The following is a 17,098-nucleotide window of genomic DNA, read 5'->3' on the forward strand; positions in this document are numbered from 1 at the left end:
CTAATTTGTATTTTTTAAAAAATTTTTAGGACTCTACTCATCAATGCTTCCACTCTCCTTTTCCCAACACACTTGTTTTCGCCTGTATGCTTAAACAATAAGATATATCGAGTATTGAGCAAGCCACGTGGCTCTTTCTAAAAAGAAAACCAAGGGTAAGGCTCTTTGATCCCTCTTAGATGATGAAGGAAGTTTTGTTGACTATGTTGATCATATTATCAGCCTTGCAAGGGCCAAGCCATGCCATTCTTCACTGTACAACTACAAGTGGCAAGCCTTGCCGTTCTCAGTACCAAGGGGCATGTATTGTCATTCTTCGCTGCATTACTACAAGGGGCAAGCCTTGCCGTTCTTTCTATCATAACAAGGGGCATGTCTTGTCGCTCTTCGCTGTATTACTTCAAGGGGTGAGCCTTGGTGTTCTTACTTTCAATAACAAGGGGCAAGCCTTGCCATTCTTTCTCTCTATAACAAGGGGCAAGCCATGCTGTTCTCTCTCGGTAACCAGGGGAATGTCTTGTCGTTCTTCGCTGTATTACTAAAAGGGGCGAGCCTTGGTGTTCTTACTTTCAATAACAAGGACCATGCCTTGTTGTTATTCACTATATTACTACCAGGGGTAAGCCTTCAGTTCTTTCCATTTGTAACTACATGTATAAGGGGCAAGCCTTGTCGTTCTTTGCTGTATTACTACAAGGGGCGAGCCTTGCCATTCTTATCTCTACAACTAGCAAAGGGAAAGACTTTTTTGCCATTCTTTCTTTTCAACTTTTCTATTATTCACTATATAACTGGTTTGTTCTTCATTCTATATCTACAAGGGGCATTCTTCACTCTTAATTATTATTCTTAATACAAAGGGTAAGCCCTGGTATGCGTCATCCATAGCTACAAAAAAAAAGAGCTGACACAGTTATACCAATAGTCAAATCATTTATTTAAGAGACGGAATTTATTACAGTAGATGATATCAAGGCACATTGGAATCACTGCTTATTGTGGACGGAATAATTTAACTAAAATCTTTCTGTTTCAATTTAAAATTATTGAAAAAATAGAACTTCAATTAAATTCATTAAGAAAAAACATTCAGTGAATTTGATAATATGAAACATAAAGGCATCGTCATTATTTATTTTACACACTGCATTCTTTTACAAATACCCAAAGAAGTTATATATATTACACAAATATTAATTATTTTTTTATAACTAAAGGAAGTAGAATAATTGTTATTTTAGTGCTCCAAACTCGTTACAATTTATACAAGGTATTAAATGGAAGCAAATACCTACATATTGACACAAAGTACAAAACTAAATTGTAGGAAACCGAAGATACAAAGTGAAAGTGTGTCTTTATTACTCATATCATTGGTAGAAAGAAACACAGGAAAGTAGATTCTTCGTGGAACACCTTAACTGACAGGACTTTGAGCCAAAAAACAACCTGAAATTATTGCTTACACTTTATGGAAACGTAACTTTGATTGTGCTTATTAAAGCAGCTCCATGTGATAGGGCCCTCGACTCAGAACTAAAGTCATAGAAGCACTGTCGGTATAAAGAAGGCCAAACCATATTGTTTACCATACTTTCATAAGACAAATAGAACACAACACTTTCTTGAGTACTGTTACATCCGTTTTGCATAGCCACCTTGACTTATAAGTAAGCCTTGCTTCTAATATGCTCATGATCTTTATGATAGAGCATCCAATCTTATAAGTGAGGTTATTTGGAATGGTTTTATGAGCGATAAGCGATCCGTAAGTGATTCAGAGTGATGCTTGACAGTTTTACTTCCCCCTAGAAGAACCGGGTAACTGTTATGTGACATATTTTCACACACACCATGGAACTTATGTACATTATTTAATGTTTGAGTAACTCATTGCAGAAACGTAGGTGAAAACAAATCTTTTTGAAGAAAATCACTCGGTATTCTATGTTTCAATGCATCAATAACATTAAGATAAAAGCATAGCCTATAGATTTTGTATTTTATATTTCGAACTTGGAATAAACCAACGTTTCATTGGTCATCTATTTATAACGAGCCTTCTCATTGGCCAGTGCGAGTCTACGGATGTTTCCAATGCAGCCAGCGGCAGCCTCTTGCAGGGCGGGGTCATCAGAGCCAACCATGTCAATCAAAGGCTGGGAATGGAGAGAAAGAAAAACACATAAAGTTCAAACTTTATTTTCCACGGTTCATTACTTGGCAATTAACAACCTTTCCATTCTGTCTCAGTGGAGGTCATTATTTGTAATATGTCATGTCTGTTATAATACTCAGTTGTTATATAGTGCTTAATCACACCCCTCGGGGCGCATCAAAGCGCTCAGTATTATTTCCTGCAAGGTATGAGAAGCAATGTATTGAAGTATGAGACCTTTTCCTTTATAGCACCATGTATTGGTATTTAAGGTATTGTGGAGCAATATGCTGCCAACCAGACCAGGAACACCGGGGCGAACCCCTTCTGTTTTTGATAAGTGCATTGGGTTCTCTTAGGTGCATTTCACAACACACGGGACCTACGGCTTTACGTCCCATCTGAAGGATGCGTCAATAATGGCCAAGTGTCTTGCTAAATGACACAAGTGTCACGACTGGGACTCAAACCCACACTCTGCTGAACAGAAACATCAGAGCTCGAGTTCAGTGCTCTTATCCGCTCGGCCACGACATTGTCTCAGTAGAGGTAATTGTATTGTGTTTTTATTTAACTTCTTACCTTGACTACCTCGCTCTCGTGCATCGTGATGCAATTATTAGGATCTCTAGAGAGCTGGAACAATGCTTCTGCTGTAGCACGGTGTACGTTGATGTCCGGTGACTTGAGATACCTAACCAGCGGGGCCACAGCACCGTTCTGACCGAATGCTACGCGATTGTTACCCCACATGCAGCAACGGGCAATGGCATCGGCAAGGTGCCTCCTCAGCTTATCATCAGTCTGTTGGAAGAACAAATGAGCCAAAGATTGGATTTAGTGAATGGTTTGCATCATGCATCTGTAGGGATCTCCTTCAACACTGAAGGTATCTCAGCAACAAAATGTACATTTGTGTTGGAATCTTGCATAAGGCACCGCAGCAAAAGCAAAGGGCACCCTTGCGGTGCTGTTGGCTGCTTCAAGGCCTGCAAATCGTCTCCTAAACTAGGTCAACAACAGAAGTGTCAATTTCTTTACATACAGAAACACACAGTGACAGCATAAACTTTGCCCAAATATCAACAGTCTGAAAATGGCAATTGATTAACCACATAAATGATATGGCAGTGCTGTGTCTGTGAAAAGTGACATTATGCACCCATGTATTGCATCAATAAAGATACTCGCTGGTGTTTGAACTTGCACCTTTTCATATTGCTCAATTGCTCGTCGAAGTTTTGTTCATTATTTTCTGTTCAATTGTAAAATTTTGTTTATGAGCACAAGAAACATTTGTTCAAGCTTCTTCAAGAAGAGAATTGTGAAAGTTGGAATGTTGTTCCTCCTAAATGGTTTCCTTTATTTGTTTGCCGGAAAATTTGCCTTGTATGTCAGGCTGTGTTGAATGAAACTTAATCAGGTAAAAACAAAGTGACTCACGGTAGTGGCTAGCTTGGCTAGCATTGGGACCACACCATGGTCAGTAATGACTGCAAGATTCTCTTCATCCTTAGCTATGTTAGCGATGGCGGCACAGACGCTGGCGAGAACCTCTCGATCGTCAGACTTGAGGAGACTGACAATCAGCTCAAGACCACCCACGAATGATCGCACCATCTCACCTGCATCCTAAGAAGAAAACAAAAACACAAAGAAAACAATTTCATATTGTTGTCTGAAAACCTTTTTCCAAAAGTCAGTCTTTATAAATGTGAAGAAAATAAGTTTTTTGGGGGGGCTGTAAAAAAAACAGGTTTTTGTTTACATAATTCATGCTTTGACTCGTATTACTAAGACAGCCTGAAAGTGAAGTGGTGATTTATTGAATCTGGTGGAATTAGTATCACCTGGTTTCACTGTCTGAGAAAGGATTTGTGTGTGCTGATTCATACGCTGTGCAACAAATACAATCTATGTTTTATTATAATCGAAGATCATTTGCTTCAATGCTCTATTTCTTTGGAATAGTCTTCCTGTGCATGTTTGCCAGGCTCAGTCTTTACACTGTTTTAAAGCCATTGGACCCTTTCGGTTCAGAAAAAAAAATAAAAGTTCACAGATTTACAAATATCTTACAGGGTTTACAGAAGGCAATGGTGAAAGACTTCTCTTGAAATATTATTCCATGAAATGCTTTACTTTTTGAGAAAACAGCAAAACAATATAAATTCTCGTTAACGAGAATTACGGATTTATTTTAAACACATGTCATGACACGGCGAAACGCGCGGAAACAAGGGTGGGTTTTTCCGTTGTTTTCTCCCGACTCCGATGACCGATTGAGCCTAAATTTTCACAGGTTTGTTATTTGATATAGAAGTTGTGGTACACAAAGTGTGGGCCTTGGACAACACTGTTTACCGAAAGGGTCCAATGGCTTTAAGTCTCTGTTTGAATCGTATTTGTTTGAAGCTGCTTATATGTAATATATGCTTACTTGTAATCAATCTTTCATTTATTGTATATTTTATTGTTCTCCTAATGCACTTAGAGGCTTTTGCATTAGACGCAAGTGTCTTTTTTTAGTTTTTATTATTTACCTTTGCATTTTCAATGCATGGACAGATGGCCCACGCAGCGCTGGCTTGGACTCGTTGGTTCTGGTTCTTCAGTAGAGACCAGAGAAGTCTCACACCATCCAGTCGGTCAATGATTCTAGAAAACAATCAAAACCACATCCCGTTATCAAACATTTATTCACATTTCTTTGCAGTTCACCATGTTGGTGATCTAAATATATGCAAAAAATAGTCAATGGCCTGACATTTCTTTCCTAGCAGAGTCTTTCTCGAAAGCTTAATATATCTCATTGAGGAGGAATATGTTGTGATGAAACAACGATATGTTGTGATAAAACACTGATATAAAATTTTAAGACAAAGTTAAGTGTCTAGCGGCCTAGTCCTGTACTTGGCACTAGTGCCCTTAGACGAGACACTTTAATCATTATTTGTTTTCGTCTTTCGGACAGGACATCAACTGTAGGTCCAGTTTGTTGTGTAATGGATGTTAAAGAGCTCAAAACACTTATCATTAAGAGAAGGGGTTCGCCCTTGTGTTTTCTGGCATAGTCTGGCAGCAGTATGAGCCACTTCACCTTGTATCCCTTTCAAGGTACAGGTTGCCTTGTCTCGTTCTTAACATTTCCACTTGACTTGATTTCCACTCGTAATTTATGACAGACGTTTGCACAGACATTTGATAAATGTACACGTTTATTATTATTACTACATGTACTCCAACTAATTTTGCTTTATGTTTTATTAAAGCCCCTTCCAGAATTTGTTGGTATTAGAAGGTTCTTCATGGAATCATTTCAATGCACAAGTAATGATTACCATTAAGAATAAAATCTTTTAGTACCAGAAACGTCAAGGTTCTTATGTTACACAAGTCATACACAAGTCATACAAGAACAATTGGTTCTGAGATAAACCCACCCCATATTATCAGCTTCGGTGGCGCAAGCTCCAACGGACTTTGTGACGTTGACTAGTAGAGCCTGGTTGGTACCCGTCAGTAGATTAACCAGTGGCGGAATGCCTCCAGCTTTACGGATAGATGCTCGGTTGGATGGTTCCTGTGCAGCACACTCACCCAAAGCTCCAACGACGTTAACAAGAACCTGACAAGAAGAACAGCATGAATTTGTCAATCTTGCTTTCATCATCAACAAAAAAAGTTATACACTGAAAATGGGTTTGAGAAAGCCACTTGAAAGTCACTTGAAGTTTTCTTTAAAAACTTTCCTGTCAAATGGACCAACTGTCTTTCCCATTATGAGTGATTTTATTTGTTTGCTTATTGTACTGTTTTCTCGTAAATAGTATACACATAATGAATGTTTATGAGTGCAATGGTGCGAATATGTTCATGAGTTGAAAGATGGAATGTTCTATTCAACGAGGCGGAGCCGAGTTAAATGGAACATTCCAGCTTTCAACGAATGAACATATTCGCACCATTGCACGAATGAAAAACATTCATTATTTGTTTTATATAACATCCAAGTAGAACTTTGTCATTTTGATTGAAAGAAACAACTTTCAAAACAAACAATTTCAACTGTAGAAGCCGAATGCTAGTAATTTTACTATGCCTTCTTGCAGTAACACTTGCTGCGTTACCAAAGACACGCGCACGCAGTGATGTTTTTACTCAGCTTTTTCGTTCCATCCGAAAAGTACCATTGCACGCTGGCAGCGTGCCAGCGTGCAATGGTACTTTTCGGATGGAACGAAAAAGCACGGCGAGTGACTCAGCGTGCAATGGTACTTTTATTTGCTATCACGTGACGGACAATCCTCCAATCAAATGGCAAGGATCTGCTTGGGTGTTATATAATAATAACTAGTTCTTATATAGCGCATTTCACAATAACGTCTCAATGTGCTTTACATTAGCACACTGGTCATTGGGCCATTAATATTCCTTTAATCTTTCTCCGCTCCCTGTGGAGTAAACAGCCCTGAGCTACCGTGGTGCTCCGAAGGCTTTTTCAGACACAACATCAACCTCTACCCTCGCAGATACCCATTTATACCCATAGGTGAAGAGAGGCAATTAAGCCTCGTGCTCAAAGACACGACCGGGATTTGAACCCATACTCTGATGACTCAGCCACCAAGTTGAGAGACCACGGAGGCCACAAGCAAATGCAAAATAACGACTGACAGTACTCCCATTCAAAACATTAGCATTTACCTCCTCCGGCTGGTCGTTAAGAAGCGCCACCAAGAGCTCTATTGCTTTTAGGTCCTGGAATCGAGAGACATTCTCCGGGCTCATGGCACACTTCCAGATAGCGCCTGTCGCTGCTGCCAGTAGCTCCTTATTCTCTGAGTTATTCAGTAGAGCCACCATGGGGTCCAGGCCTCCGTAGAGACGCACCAGGTCCCTGGTCTCCTTCTCCTCGGCACACTTGAAGATGGCGCTGGCGCAGTGCATCTGAAGCTCTTGGTTCTCACTGTGAAGATTCTTGACCAGATCTTCAATCATTCCTTCGGTCCGGATGGCTAGACGGTAGCTATGCTGTGTGTGGACAAGAAACAGTGACGCCCATTGAAATGTCTTATAACGTTAGAACTAGCTTAGCTGTGTATGGACAAGAAACAGTGACGCCCATTGAAATGTCATGTAATGTTAGAACCAGCTATGCTGTGTGTGGACAAGAAACAGTGACGCCCATTGAGATGTCTTATAACGTTAGAACTAGCTATGCTGTGTGTGGACAAGAAACAGTGACGCCCATTGAAATGTCTATAACATTAAAACTAGCTTAGCTGTGTATGGACAAGAAACAGTGAAGCCCATTGAAATGTTGTATAATGTCAGTGACGCCCATTGAAATTTCATGTAACGTTAGAACCAGCTATGCTGTGTGTGGACAAGAAACAGTGACGCCCAATGAAAGGTCATCTAACGATAGAACTAGTAGGGAAAATTTTGATTCAAGTGTTGCATAATAACAAACAAAATCCGACACCAAGTTATCCTCAGGGGAAGAAAACCACATCTCACTCACCTCTGAAGAGCACTCTTGAAGAGTCCCCACTACCGGTATCAACATGTCCTCATTGCGTGATTTCAGCAGCCTGGCGAGTAGAGGGATGCCACCAGCTTTGCGAATTGCCTGCTTGTTCTTTGTGCTCTTACTGCAACTCCACAGAGCGAGGGCGCCACAGCGCGCAACCTCAACATCCTTCTCAGACTCGGGAGTCACTGGGACGGAGCCGATGGGGGCACAGTCTAAAAGTGCCACCTGTGTTTTGATGACAGAAAGTAGGCAATTAGTTTGTGTTGTTACCGTATTGGTTCTTGAATGCCAGTCTTTAATCTTAGCTTTTTATTTGAATGTCCTTTGTCCACTCTTTGTCCGCTGAATTGTAGAAGTACAAATAACCAGTCTACTTCCACTATTTCCATCGTTAAGGTCAATAATTAAGGCACCCTGCCAACACCCAGTCGGGGCTGATTTGCTTCAGGACAATGCTAGAGTGAACAAGGGCACAACGTACAAGAGTCACAAGTTTATGTTCTTCTTGAAAGACTAAAATCACTTACAAGTTTCCTAATTCCACCGTGTTGTCTGACTGTGCGGCGAGCCCTTCTGAACTTGGCCACATTGGCGATGGTCTCGGCTGAGAGACACTTAAGGTCCTTGTCTGATGCCTGTAGAATGTCTACCATGGTCTGCAGACCGCCAAGATCGGCGATGGCACGACGGATCTGTGTGTTTCGAGAAATCTCCTTCAGGATCTTCAGCGAGCCGATCTGTAAAAGGATTTCAGATTCAGTCAGGAGGAATCCATTTCTTATTTAAACCAATCAAGAACAAGCTGCATCAAGAACAGCTGTAAAAATATATACATAACAGTTTCGCATTTTAATGACAACCAAAACTTCATCATTGGAGCTAACTGAATTGTTACAGGGTCTGCCTGTTGGGAAAAAGAATGATATATAATGACAAACTTCAGTACTTTTATGTCCACAGGCTTGATTAGTTTAAGGCTGTAAACTTTAAAAAAAAAAAAAAAGGAAAGATGAGAATTAGTCCAAAAAATTTCCCTTATGTGTCTTATTAACAGTATTTGCTTGCGACTTATGAGCAGAACATGATTTTCTTGGTCAAGCTGTCTAGTTACGAGCGATTGGCCGTGCAGTGCTGAGTTTTAATTGTGAGTGTTTTCAGTTGCCCGTTGTGCGGCATGAGGCATCCTTGGTTTCATTACCAGAACTACACAATAATACTTGATCGCAGTCGACTAAAGTCACATATATGGTAATGAAGAGGGGCATTCGAGTGCAGTCTACTATTCACGTACATATGTATGGTAACGAAGAGGGGGTATGAGTGCAGTCAACTAAAGACAACTATGGAAGGAAAATGTTTGCAAAACCAAGAGTTGTTCTAATTCCTTACCTTGCACTTGATGGCTTTAGTCTCTAGCAAGTTAATGAGGACCTCTAATCCACCTACATCTCTGATAGCTAGCTGACATGTCTCCTGAGCTAGGTTAAAATCTCTCATTGCACATAGGGCAATCACTGTAGCCGTCTGGTTCCCACCCTGTACGGAGTGAATCAAAAATACAAAAAAAATTAAGCATGCACTTCTTTGGTAAAATGTTATGGGTTCATCTTTTGAGAAAACAAAATAAGCTCTTGCAAACTGCTCACCAGCCAAAAAGGTATATGGAAACAAAAGTGATTGGCCTGACGATTCGACCCAAGCAGAGTCTTTCTCGAAGGATAGATGACAACACACATACATAGGTCTAAAGCAGCACAGAGGCACTTGTATACAAAAATAATGCTGGGTGCCATGCATGGAATAGTGTCTTTGGTTCCTTCTCCGTCCCTGTGATTGATGTCACCAACTGATTCAGTTCAGTAAGCACACATGCCCTACCCACTCTAACCCCTACCCCTTAGACTTGGGTCATCTATACCCTCAGTCTCCTCTAGGTTCCTTCTCCTTCCCTGTGCTTGTCACCGACTGATTCAATTCAGTGAGCACACGTTCTCTACCCACTCCCAGTGAGTTTCGGTTTAGGTTTAGTGAGGCCGTATCCGAATTGGTGGCTACGGCTACGGTTGGATCGCCGCGTCGTCATGCATTGAAGTACAGGACGTCCTTAGCAACACCCCTGGCAATGGTCCTAGCCGCAGCCACCAATTCGGTCACGGCCTGATAGTCCCAGCTCTAGCTCCACCAAGCTCAGCCAAGCTTATCTTGTTCCTGCCTTCGCGCACCATCGAGCCAAGCACTACAGCTCACTTAATCTCCAAGGCATTATTCTGAAGACAAGCAGAGCATACTGATCGAAACATTGAGTTTCCAACCACCAGTTATTTTCAGAACTAACACTTTTCAAAAGAGATTCGCACATGGTGCTACCGCGCAAACCTCACCTAAATATACTCCCACTATTCAAATCCTACTTATAAACACTACATGTACCTTGAGGTACTTGACCAGCTTCTGTATCTGCCAGTACTCAGAAGGCAGGTCCGAGTTCTGCTCCTGACGTCGATCTGTTGACTCCTCCTCTTCCTCACTCTCAGATGAACTCTCGGAGTACTCCTCCTCCAGGGCTGGCGTCTTGGTCTTACGGTCACTGCAAACAATTATTTACACAGATGTTGGTACACAATGTTAAAGTTTTAGGTTTTTAGGTTTGGTGTCATTATAAGGGCTTTGTCACATGAGGCAACTTGGAGGCTACCAACTGCAGTTCATGATACCGGAGTACTTTGGTAGCACATGAGTCATTTTTCGAACAGTGTCTTACGGTACACAAGACAAATGTCTGAACATTCAAAAGTGAAAGGATTCTATTCTTGGAGATTGCCTGGAACTTGTTGCCTGAAAATTGCCTCGTGTTACATGGGCCTAATAGACCGATCCAGTAGGCTCCGCCCACGATGCACGTGTGGGCAAGAACACGTGGGGCTCTCCAATGCCTTTCTGCTCAACTCCGCGCGCGCGCCAAGATACGCGCACGCATGTCGGACCTTATTTGTCAGACCTTCGTTGCGTTGTGATTGGTCAATATGTAATGGGGCGGAGCTTAGTGGATCGGTCTATTCTCACCAATGAATGGGTCTGAACATGTAGATTTTGTTTATTTCTTGTTACTCTCACCTAGCCTGTCTGGACACTTTCTTCTCTGGTTTGTCAGCTTTCTCTGCCTTTGCTTTATTCTCTTCATTCTTCCAGTTCAGTGTGGGCTGCATCTTCTTAGCAGGGGAGGCTTTCTTCTTAATCTTCTTGCTCTGTAACAGTGGAACAAATTCACATCTGCATTTTGACTTAATTCTGTAATTGTTTTAAAGTTTGCCATATTTCTATGGCGTTTTTTTTGCAGGTTTGCTATTTGGTCCTCGGAAAAAAGTAGGAACATTATTTTTATTGAGTCAAAGGGCTGTCTTACTGCATTGGCGAATGTATTTACCAAAATTCATGAGAATATTGTACTGTCAAACATTCATAGTGTTTGACCTCTGACCTTCTCTTTGGATGCCTTCTCTTCTTTCTCCTCCTTGCCTTTCTCCTTCTCGGCCGGTCTGTCCAGTTCGTCATCATCGCCGTTCTCTTCGTAGGCGTTGAGCTGCTCCGTCTTCTTTTCCTCATGGAGAGCAAACTCTTTGCTGTTTATCATGTCTTGGAATTTCTTGCTCCTCGCTGATAGGAGACTGACCAGATCTTTATATGTGTTGCCGTCCCGGTCATAGTTGGACTCGTCCGCATTGCTTGTGACTCCCTTGGGTGGAAAGACAGGTACAAGATTGTTCAGTATTGGTCATTTTCAAAACAAATAGTCAAACGCTAGACACATCAAAGAGCTTAGCCCAGCTGATCCTCTTTTAGTTCCCAACTTTGTGCGACATTAAGCTTCGCCCGCCTGCTATTTAATGGAAGTGTCGTGGCCGAGCAGTTAAGAGCACCAAATTCAAACTCTGGTGTTTCTGATCAGCAGAGTAAGGGTTTGAATCCCCAGCCGTGACACTTAAGCAAGACATTGCTTCGTCCTTTGGATGGGACATAAATCCGTTGGTCCCATGTGTTGTGTAACGCATGTAAAAGAACCCAGTACACTTATCGACAAGAGAAGGGGTTCGCCCCGATGTTCCTGGCTGTGGCTGCTATATGCACCATAGCACCTTGTAAACCTTCATAAGGTGCTAAATAATTGGGTCTCAGAATTCATCACTGTAGTAACCTATCTTTCTGAAAGTTTGTATATACTCAGCGCCTTGAGTACCTTGTTTGGTAGATACGTGCGCTATATTAAACTTTGATGTTAATATCTCCTCGGCAGTACTTAAACAGCATGCAGAAACTGAGTCCAGCATCCTCCTGAAGTTGTTCAAAGCACACTGATCAAAGTTGTCAAACCACCAGTAAGTCTCTCAAACACTACTCATAAAAGAGATTTATGTACATAGTGCCACCGCAATCCTCACTTGATCAGGTTTGCTCAGGGGGATCAGGTTGGCTCAGCTCAGTGGTTTCTATCCCTGTCTTTCACCTCTGTGGACCCCGGTTCAAATCTCACCTCGGACCATAGCCTTGCATGTGGATAAGGTTTTCAGTCCCTACCTGATTGTGTGGGCTTGCCCCATTTGGGTTTACCTCCCACATCTAAAACTGAACATTTCTTCTTGTTACATATTCATCCCGTTATTGATGTTAACTGTGGATGTGTAATGAAATAAAACTCAAATCTAAATCAAAGGCACAATCCCATCTCCTTAACTTTCAAAACCCAATCTCACGATCCACATACCTTATTGCAGTAGCAGCCACTGGTGTTAGCAGTCACGGACATCTCCTCTCCATCTAGTGGCTTTATGATGAGATAACAGATGTCTCCATTGACCTGCCGCCAGGGCGGGGCACGGCACCCATTGTCAAACTCATAATCCGAGACATGCTTGATGCTCTCCAGGGCACAGCTACTGTCTGAGCCGGCAAAGGACTGCAGGAGATGAATCTCATTATTCACTAGCTGGGGGGTCAAACGGATCTCTCTGTTGGGTAGAAACAATTTCAAAAGTATGATGCAACATTGATAAAAAAGAACAATACATTTTTTATATGAATGCCTATCTTCTACACTGCCAAAAATGAAAAACCAGAAACGGGAGGAGCTCAAATCAAAGGCTGTGGTCAAGGAAGCAGCAGCCGAAGTAAAAACACACTATTCAGAGTTCTCTACCTACTGCGATCTGCAAGCCACACCAACAAACCTTGGAAAACAATCTCAAGTGTAAACATTCTTTTTATGCTTTTCCCAAGTTTAACAAAATGGTGACCTGACCTACAGCAGTAGAATATAGTGCACCAGAATGACTAGAAGTACCAATCTTTCCACCTCCGGGCCTCGACTTCACTCTTCAATTTCAAGGGTCACAGCAATTTTGCTCAGGTTCGAGGCACAGTTGTGGGGAAAATGTAAATTTGTATTGGAACTTTGCAAAGGGCACCACAGCAAAAGACTAGGCACCAAGGCAATTGCTGTGGGTGCCGTGGGTTAATTTGAGGCCAGTACTTTGTCTTAATGTGCGGAGTTATTTGAATGAGTTCTTACTGTGAGAGTTCCTTGATGCTGTTTCTCATGAGTTCCATATCAAACTGCTGAGTGAGTAGAAGGAGGCGGAGTTTGATCTGACTCTCCTCTGCCGAGCTGTCTCCCGCATCTTTACTGGTCTGCTCTAGGAGACGCAGCGTGGAGTTATCCTCGCCCTCAACAGTGGCATAGCCATCACCAAGAATCTTTGCGACAGGGTCTCTGTTTGCTGTCAAAATCAAAATCAAGTCATTGATTACTCGTCTGTTTTTAATAGAATGAGGGAATTCACACCAAAAAGTAAAGCTTATTCAAACGTAGTCCAACATCTGGCAGGAAATGCTGTATGTTACAGCGCCAGGGGCGTCACTGGGTGACGGACATGTGCGCTATATAAGAAGCCACAATTATTATTTTTATTATGTGATGATACTTTGAGGTTCTTATCTTATAACATGAGGTTCACACCGTAGGAGTAAATCCTCACCTAATTAAAACACATTAAGGCAGTTCAGTGGATTTACAGACACAAGCCTAATACTTGTCGGAGGCACTGGAGGCAATTGCTTCCATGCTCTTAGTCATAGCTATGATACCCCTTGACATGTTGTGGCGTGTCATGGCTTAGCAATCTAGTTCACCAGATGCCATCGTTGGTGTTGTCAGCAGCAGAGTGTTGGTTTGATTCCCGGTGATGTCACTTGTGCCCTTGAGCAATGGACTTAACCATGACTGCTCCGTAAAAAGTTAAGAAGGTAGAGCATTCCAGCCAGGTTCCTAGTGGATGATACCCTTGCCTAGTTTGTACATCCTTACGGACTGTGAATTAAGGGCGTAACCCGGTTTCAGCCCCCAGAGCAGTATGTAAAGACATTGCACTACTGTTCTCTTTTTAGAGGTAACCTTTGCTAAGGATAAAATTCCTTGCCCTTACAAACAACTAAGTATCCCGCTTATACAGACATCTAAAAACCACAGCAGAAGTTTGGGGCACCCACACCTAGGTGACTGCCCTGGGTCATCGTGGTTGATTTGAATCCAATAAATTCCAGCATTGAAGTAAATGTTACTGAATTGATAGGATGAAATACCTTCAAGGATAGCTCTAGCTTCCTGCACCTTCTTGTCTCCAGCTGCTTTCAGTACATTGTTGAGCTCCACGAGGGAATATACATGCACCTTCTGGTTTAACTCTCCCAGCTTCTCAATGAAAAGGAGGGGCTGGTCGTTGCTGTCTTTTGCCTTGGAGCGCAAACCATCATCACTAAAGATTAATTTCAGACATGAAGTTTAAATGGGTTATCTGAAATGCTTGGGATCATAAAGCAAATCGTAAGAGGAATCAACAATACAATGCCAACTTTGTTACTAGAGCAACCTTTTAGGGCCATTCATACAAAACTCTGTATTTCTGGCTTATTTTCAAGTCAGAGTTACATCATGCTTTAAATATGTCTGAATACACACAATAGAACGAACAAAAGCCATCACAATTCCAGATTGAGTATTTCTTTGCACTTTTTACAGAGCCATGAATCAGGAAAAAGTGCTAGCTCTTAACTCAGAGGAACCAATTTCATAAAGCTGTTTTTCAAAAGCGCAACACTTGCTAAGTACAGACAAATCAGAACTAGGAAACCAGCAAAACTGCAGACCAGCACCTGTGCCTACTAGGTCTTTTTGTATGATTGTTTTACCTTTGACTATAAAATGGAGTTGACCTCAACAAAGAACACTTGTTTCGTTTTGGGTTTTTTTAGGAGTTGAAAAACATCTCTAAAGAAAGACAAAATTAACTATCAAGTACCTGCGTTCGTAGTCCCCACTAAACCCTGATGTGTCAAGTGATGTCTTCCAGACTAAAGGCGTCTTGAAGACGATAGCAGCTTCCTGTGGGTGCTTTGACGGGAAAGCCTCCACGAATTTGATGAAGCTATTGAGAAGGACTTCATTGGCATGATTGAATTCAAGTTTGCCCTCCCCTCCTTCGCTGACTGATGTCCACTGGGCAGCTCTTGCAATAGTTTGGCCCATCCTGCTGAAGGGCTGGACTCTCTAGAAATATTTTAAAAGAACAGAAAAAAATATGAGACAATGTGGCTTGTAAGATGATGGCTAGCGCTAAATCAGTGTACAACTACAGTACAAGACGGAAATAATTCACACTAAATTGCAGAGAATGCTGACCAATGTGCGTTGGACTACTATGGGAAGAGGAAAATATGACTTGGATTTTGTACTACCCATTATTATAAACAACTGCAGGCAAAACAAAATACAAACTACCGACAAGTCGTTCTGGAACCCGCATCCCAAATTTACATAAATTTACAAATCAAACTTGACAGAAAGTAAAGTGGGGTTAACTTAACATTTACAAAAGTAGACTACAACAAACATTGAGGCGCGTGCATATTAAGACGCTTTAATGTTTTGCTCGGTTGTCAAACTTGTTGATCATTGGAGCAACTTGTCAAATGAAATTGTCTTTACTCTTAGGCTTAGCTTCTTAAAATTAATTAAACCAGTCCTGATTAAATTTTTAAAATTAACTTAGTCATGTTAGTGAATTCTGGAAAACCTTGTTTCTTTTCATGATCAGAATCATGATGTTTGTAAATGTTTATCTCATTCTTTGCAGCTATATAATCACTTAGTTTTAGTCATTGTTGTGATCGGTCAAATTCGCTTTTTTTACACCGACCCAAGTTTTCTACTAGTACTAGATTCTTAAATTTTTAGACTTCTTGAGATGAGACTTTGTGAGTTACGTGTTTTTCTACAAAACCCACGACCAAAGTAGAGGTCTAAAGACGGTTTTCTCCGTGAACATTCAACTTTTAAACCTACACGCCTAACAATAATTTGACTGCTTAACAGCATTCCACTTACCTTAAACAGCAAAATGTGGCATACACAGCTTTGATTACTATAAAAATTTCAGTTCTAACGAAGACAGAATTCCAACTTTCTCAAAATGTAAACACGACGACAACCATCCATCTGAGCCTGATGACCCTGTTGCTATGTATTGCACTGGTTCCCTTTCTGTTCTTTTCAAACCTCAATTTACAAGCAGTTTCGGATTATTTGCTGTGCGCACCAGCGAATTTTCAGCCGCCACTATTTTTTAAGTATAGCGCCCTCTTTTGGTGAAATGTGACAAAACAGTTAAAATATTATTTAATTGGACCAAAGTTCCAAACCGCATTAGATTGTTAAACACTTTCATACTCTGGGAAGAATCTCTGCAAGCCGAAATTTAAATTTAAAACCGGAGGAAAAGATAATTCAGAATGTAACTTATTCACAACTGAGGGTTGAATGAGGGTTTTGTTTTCTTTTTACATGCTGCAGTGTATATAACAATGCAAGCCATGCTGGACACTGAGTTATTTAGTTGATTGCACTTAATACTGAACAATATAACAAGCCTTTTTTTCAATATAAGATTTGTTTTATCCCAGGCCAATGTCTAACTGTAAAGCTCAGCATGAAAGCACATTTTTGCAGAAGGTAATGTGTCTGTCTCAACCCCGTAAAAAAAGTCATCTGTGACAAAGTATACCCCCGCCCCTATATGAATAATAATAATAATAATAATAATATGGATTTATAATGCGCACTTTTCCAGAAAACCGATCATACACCCCTGACGTGCATTGTTCCATACCATGCATTGTTCCCCCACCCCTGACAAGAGTTCACCAACAGTTGCCACCCACCAAAGTCAGCTGGACCCACAATGCATGGTCATACAAAGGGGTTTTCCCTTGTTTGAATACTCCAATCTTTGCTCCTTGCATGGTGTGAATAACAATCTAGTGAGGCTTGCATCTAGTTACAAGGGCACTGGTTT

General features: G+C 41.3%; 1 protein-coding gene across 1 annotated transcript; it reads right to left on the reverse strand.

Annotated features, from left to right (window-relative positions):
• Nucleotides 1-916: 916 nt before the first annotated feature.
• On the reverse strand, nt 917-16,253 carry LOC117291733 (armadillo repeat-containing protein 4-like). Its single transcript, XM_033773601.1, has 17 exons — nt 16,132-16,253; nt 15,047-15,294; nt 14,331-14,503; nt 13,261-13,468; nt 12,457-12,700; nt 11,176-11,430; nt 10,812-10,942; nt 10,128-10,284; nt 9,087-9,233; nt 8,225-8,434; nt 7,686-7,922; nt 6,866-7,192; nt 5,602-5,786; nt 4,702-4,816; nt 3,602-3,790; nt 2,741-2,962; nt 917-2,159 (listed from the first exon to the last, which is right to left on the reverse strand). The coding sequence occupies exons 2-17, from the start codon at nt 15,271-15,273 to the stop codon at nt 2,046-2,048; spliced, it is 3,141 nt and encodes a 1,046-aa protein (XP_033629492.1). The 5' UTR covers nt 15,274-15,294; nt 16,132-16,253; the 3' UTR covers nt 917-2,045.
• Between the last annotated feature and the right edge of the window lie 845 nt (nt 16,254-17,098).

Source organism: Asterias rubens, chromosome 6 (assembly GCF_902459465.1).
Source record: "Asterias rubens chromosome 6, eAstRub1.3, whole genome shotgun sequence".
Classification (NCBI taxonomy): Eukaryota; Metazoa; Echinodermata; class Asteroidea; order Forcipulatida; family Asteriidae; genus Asterias; species Asterias rubens.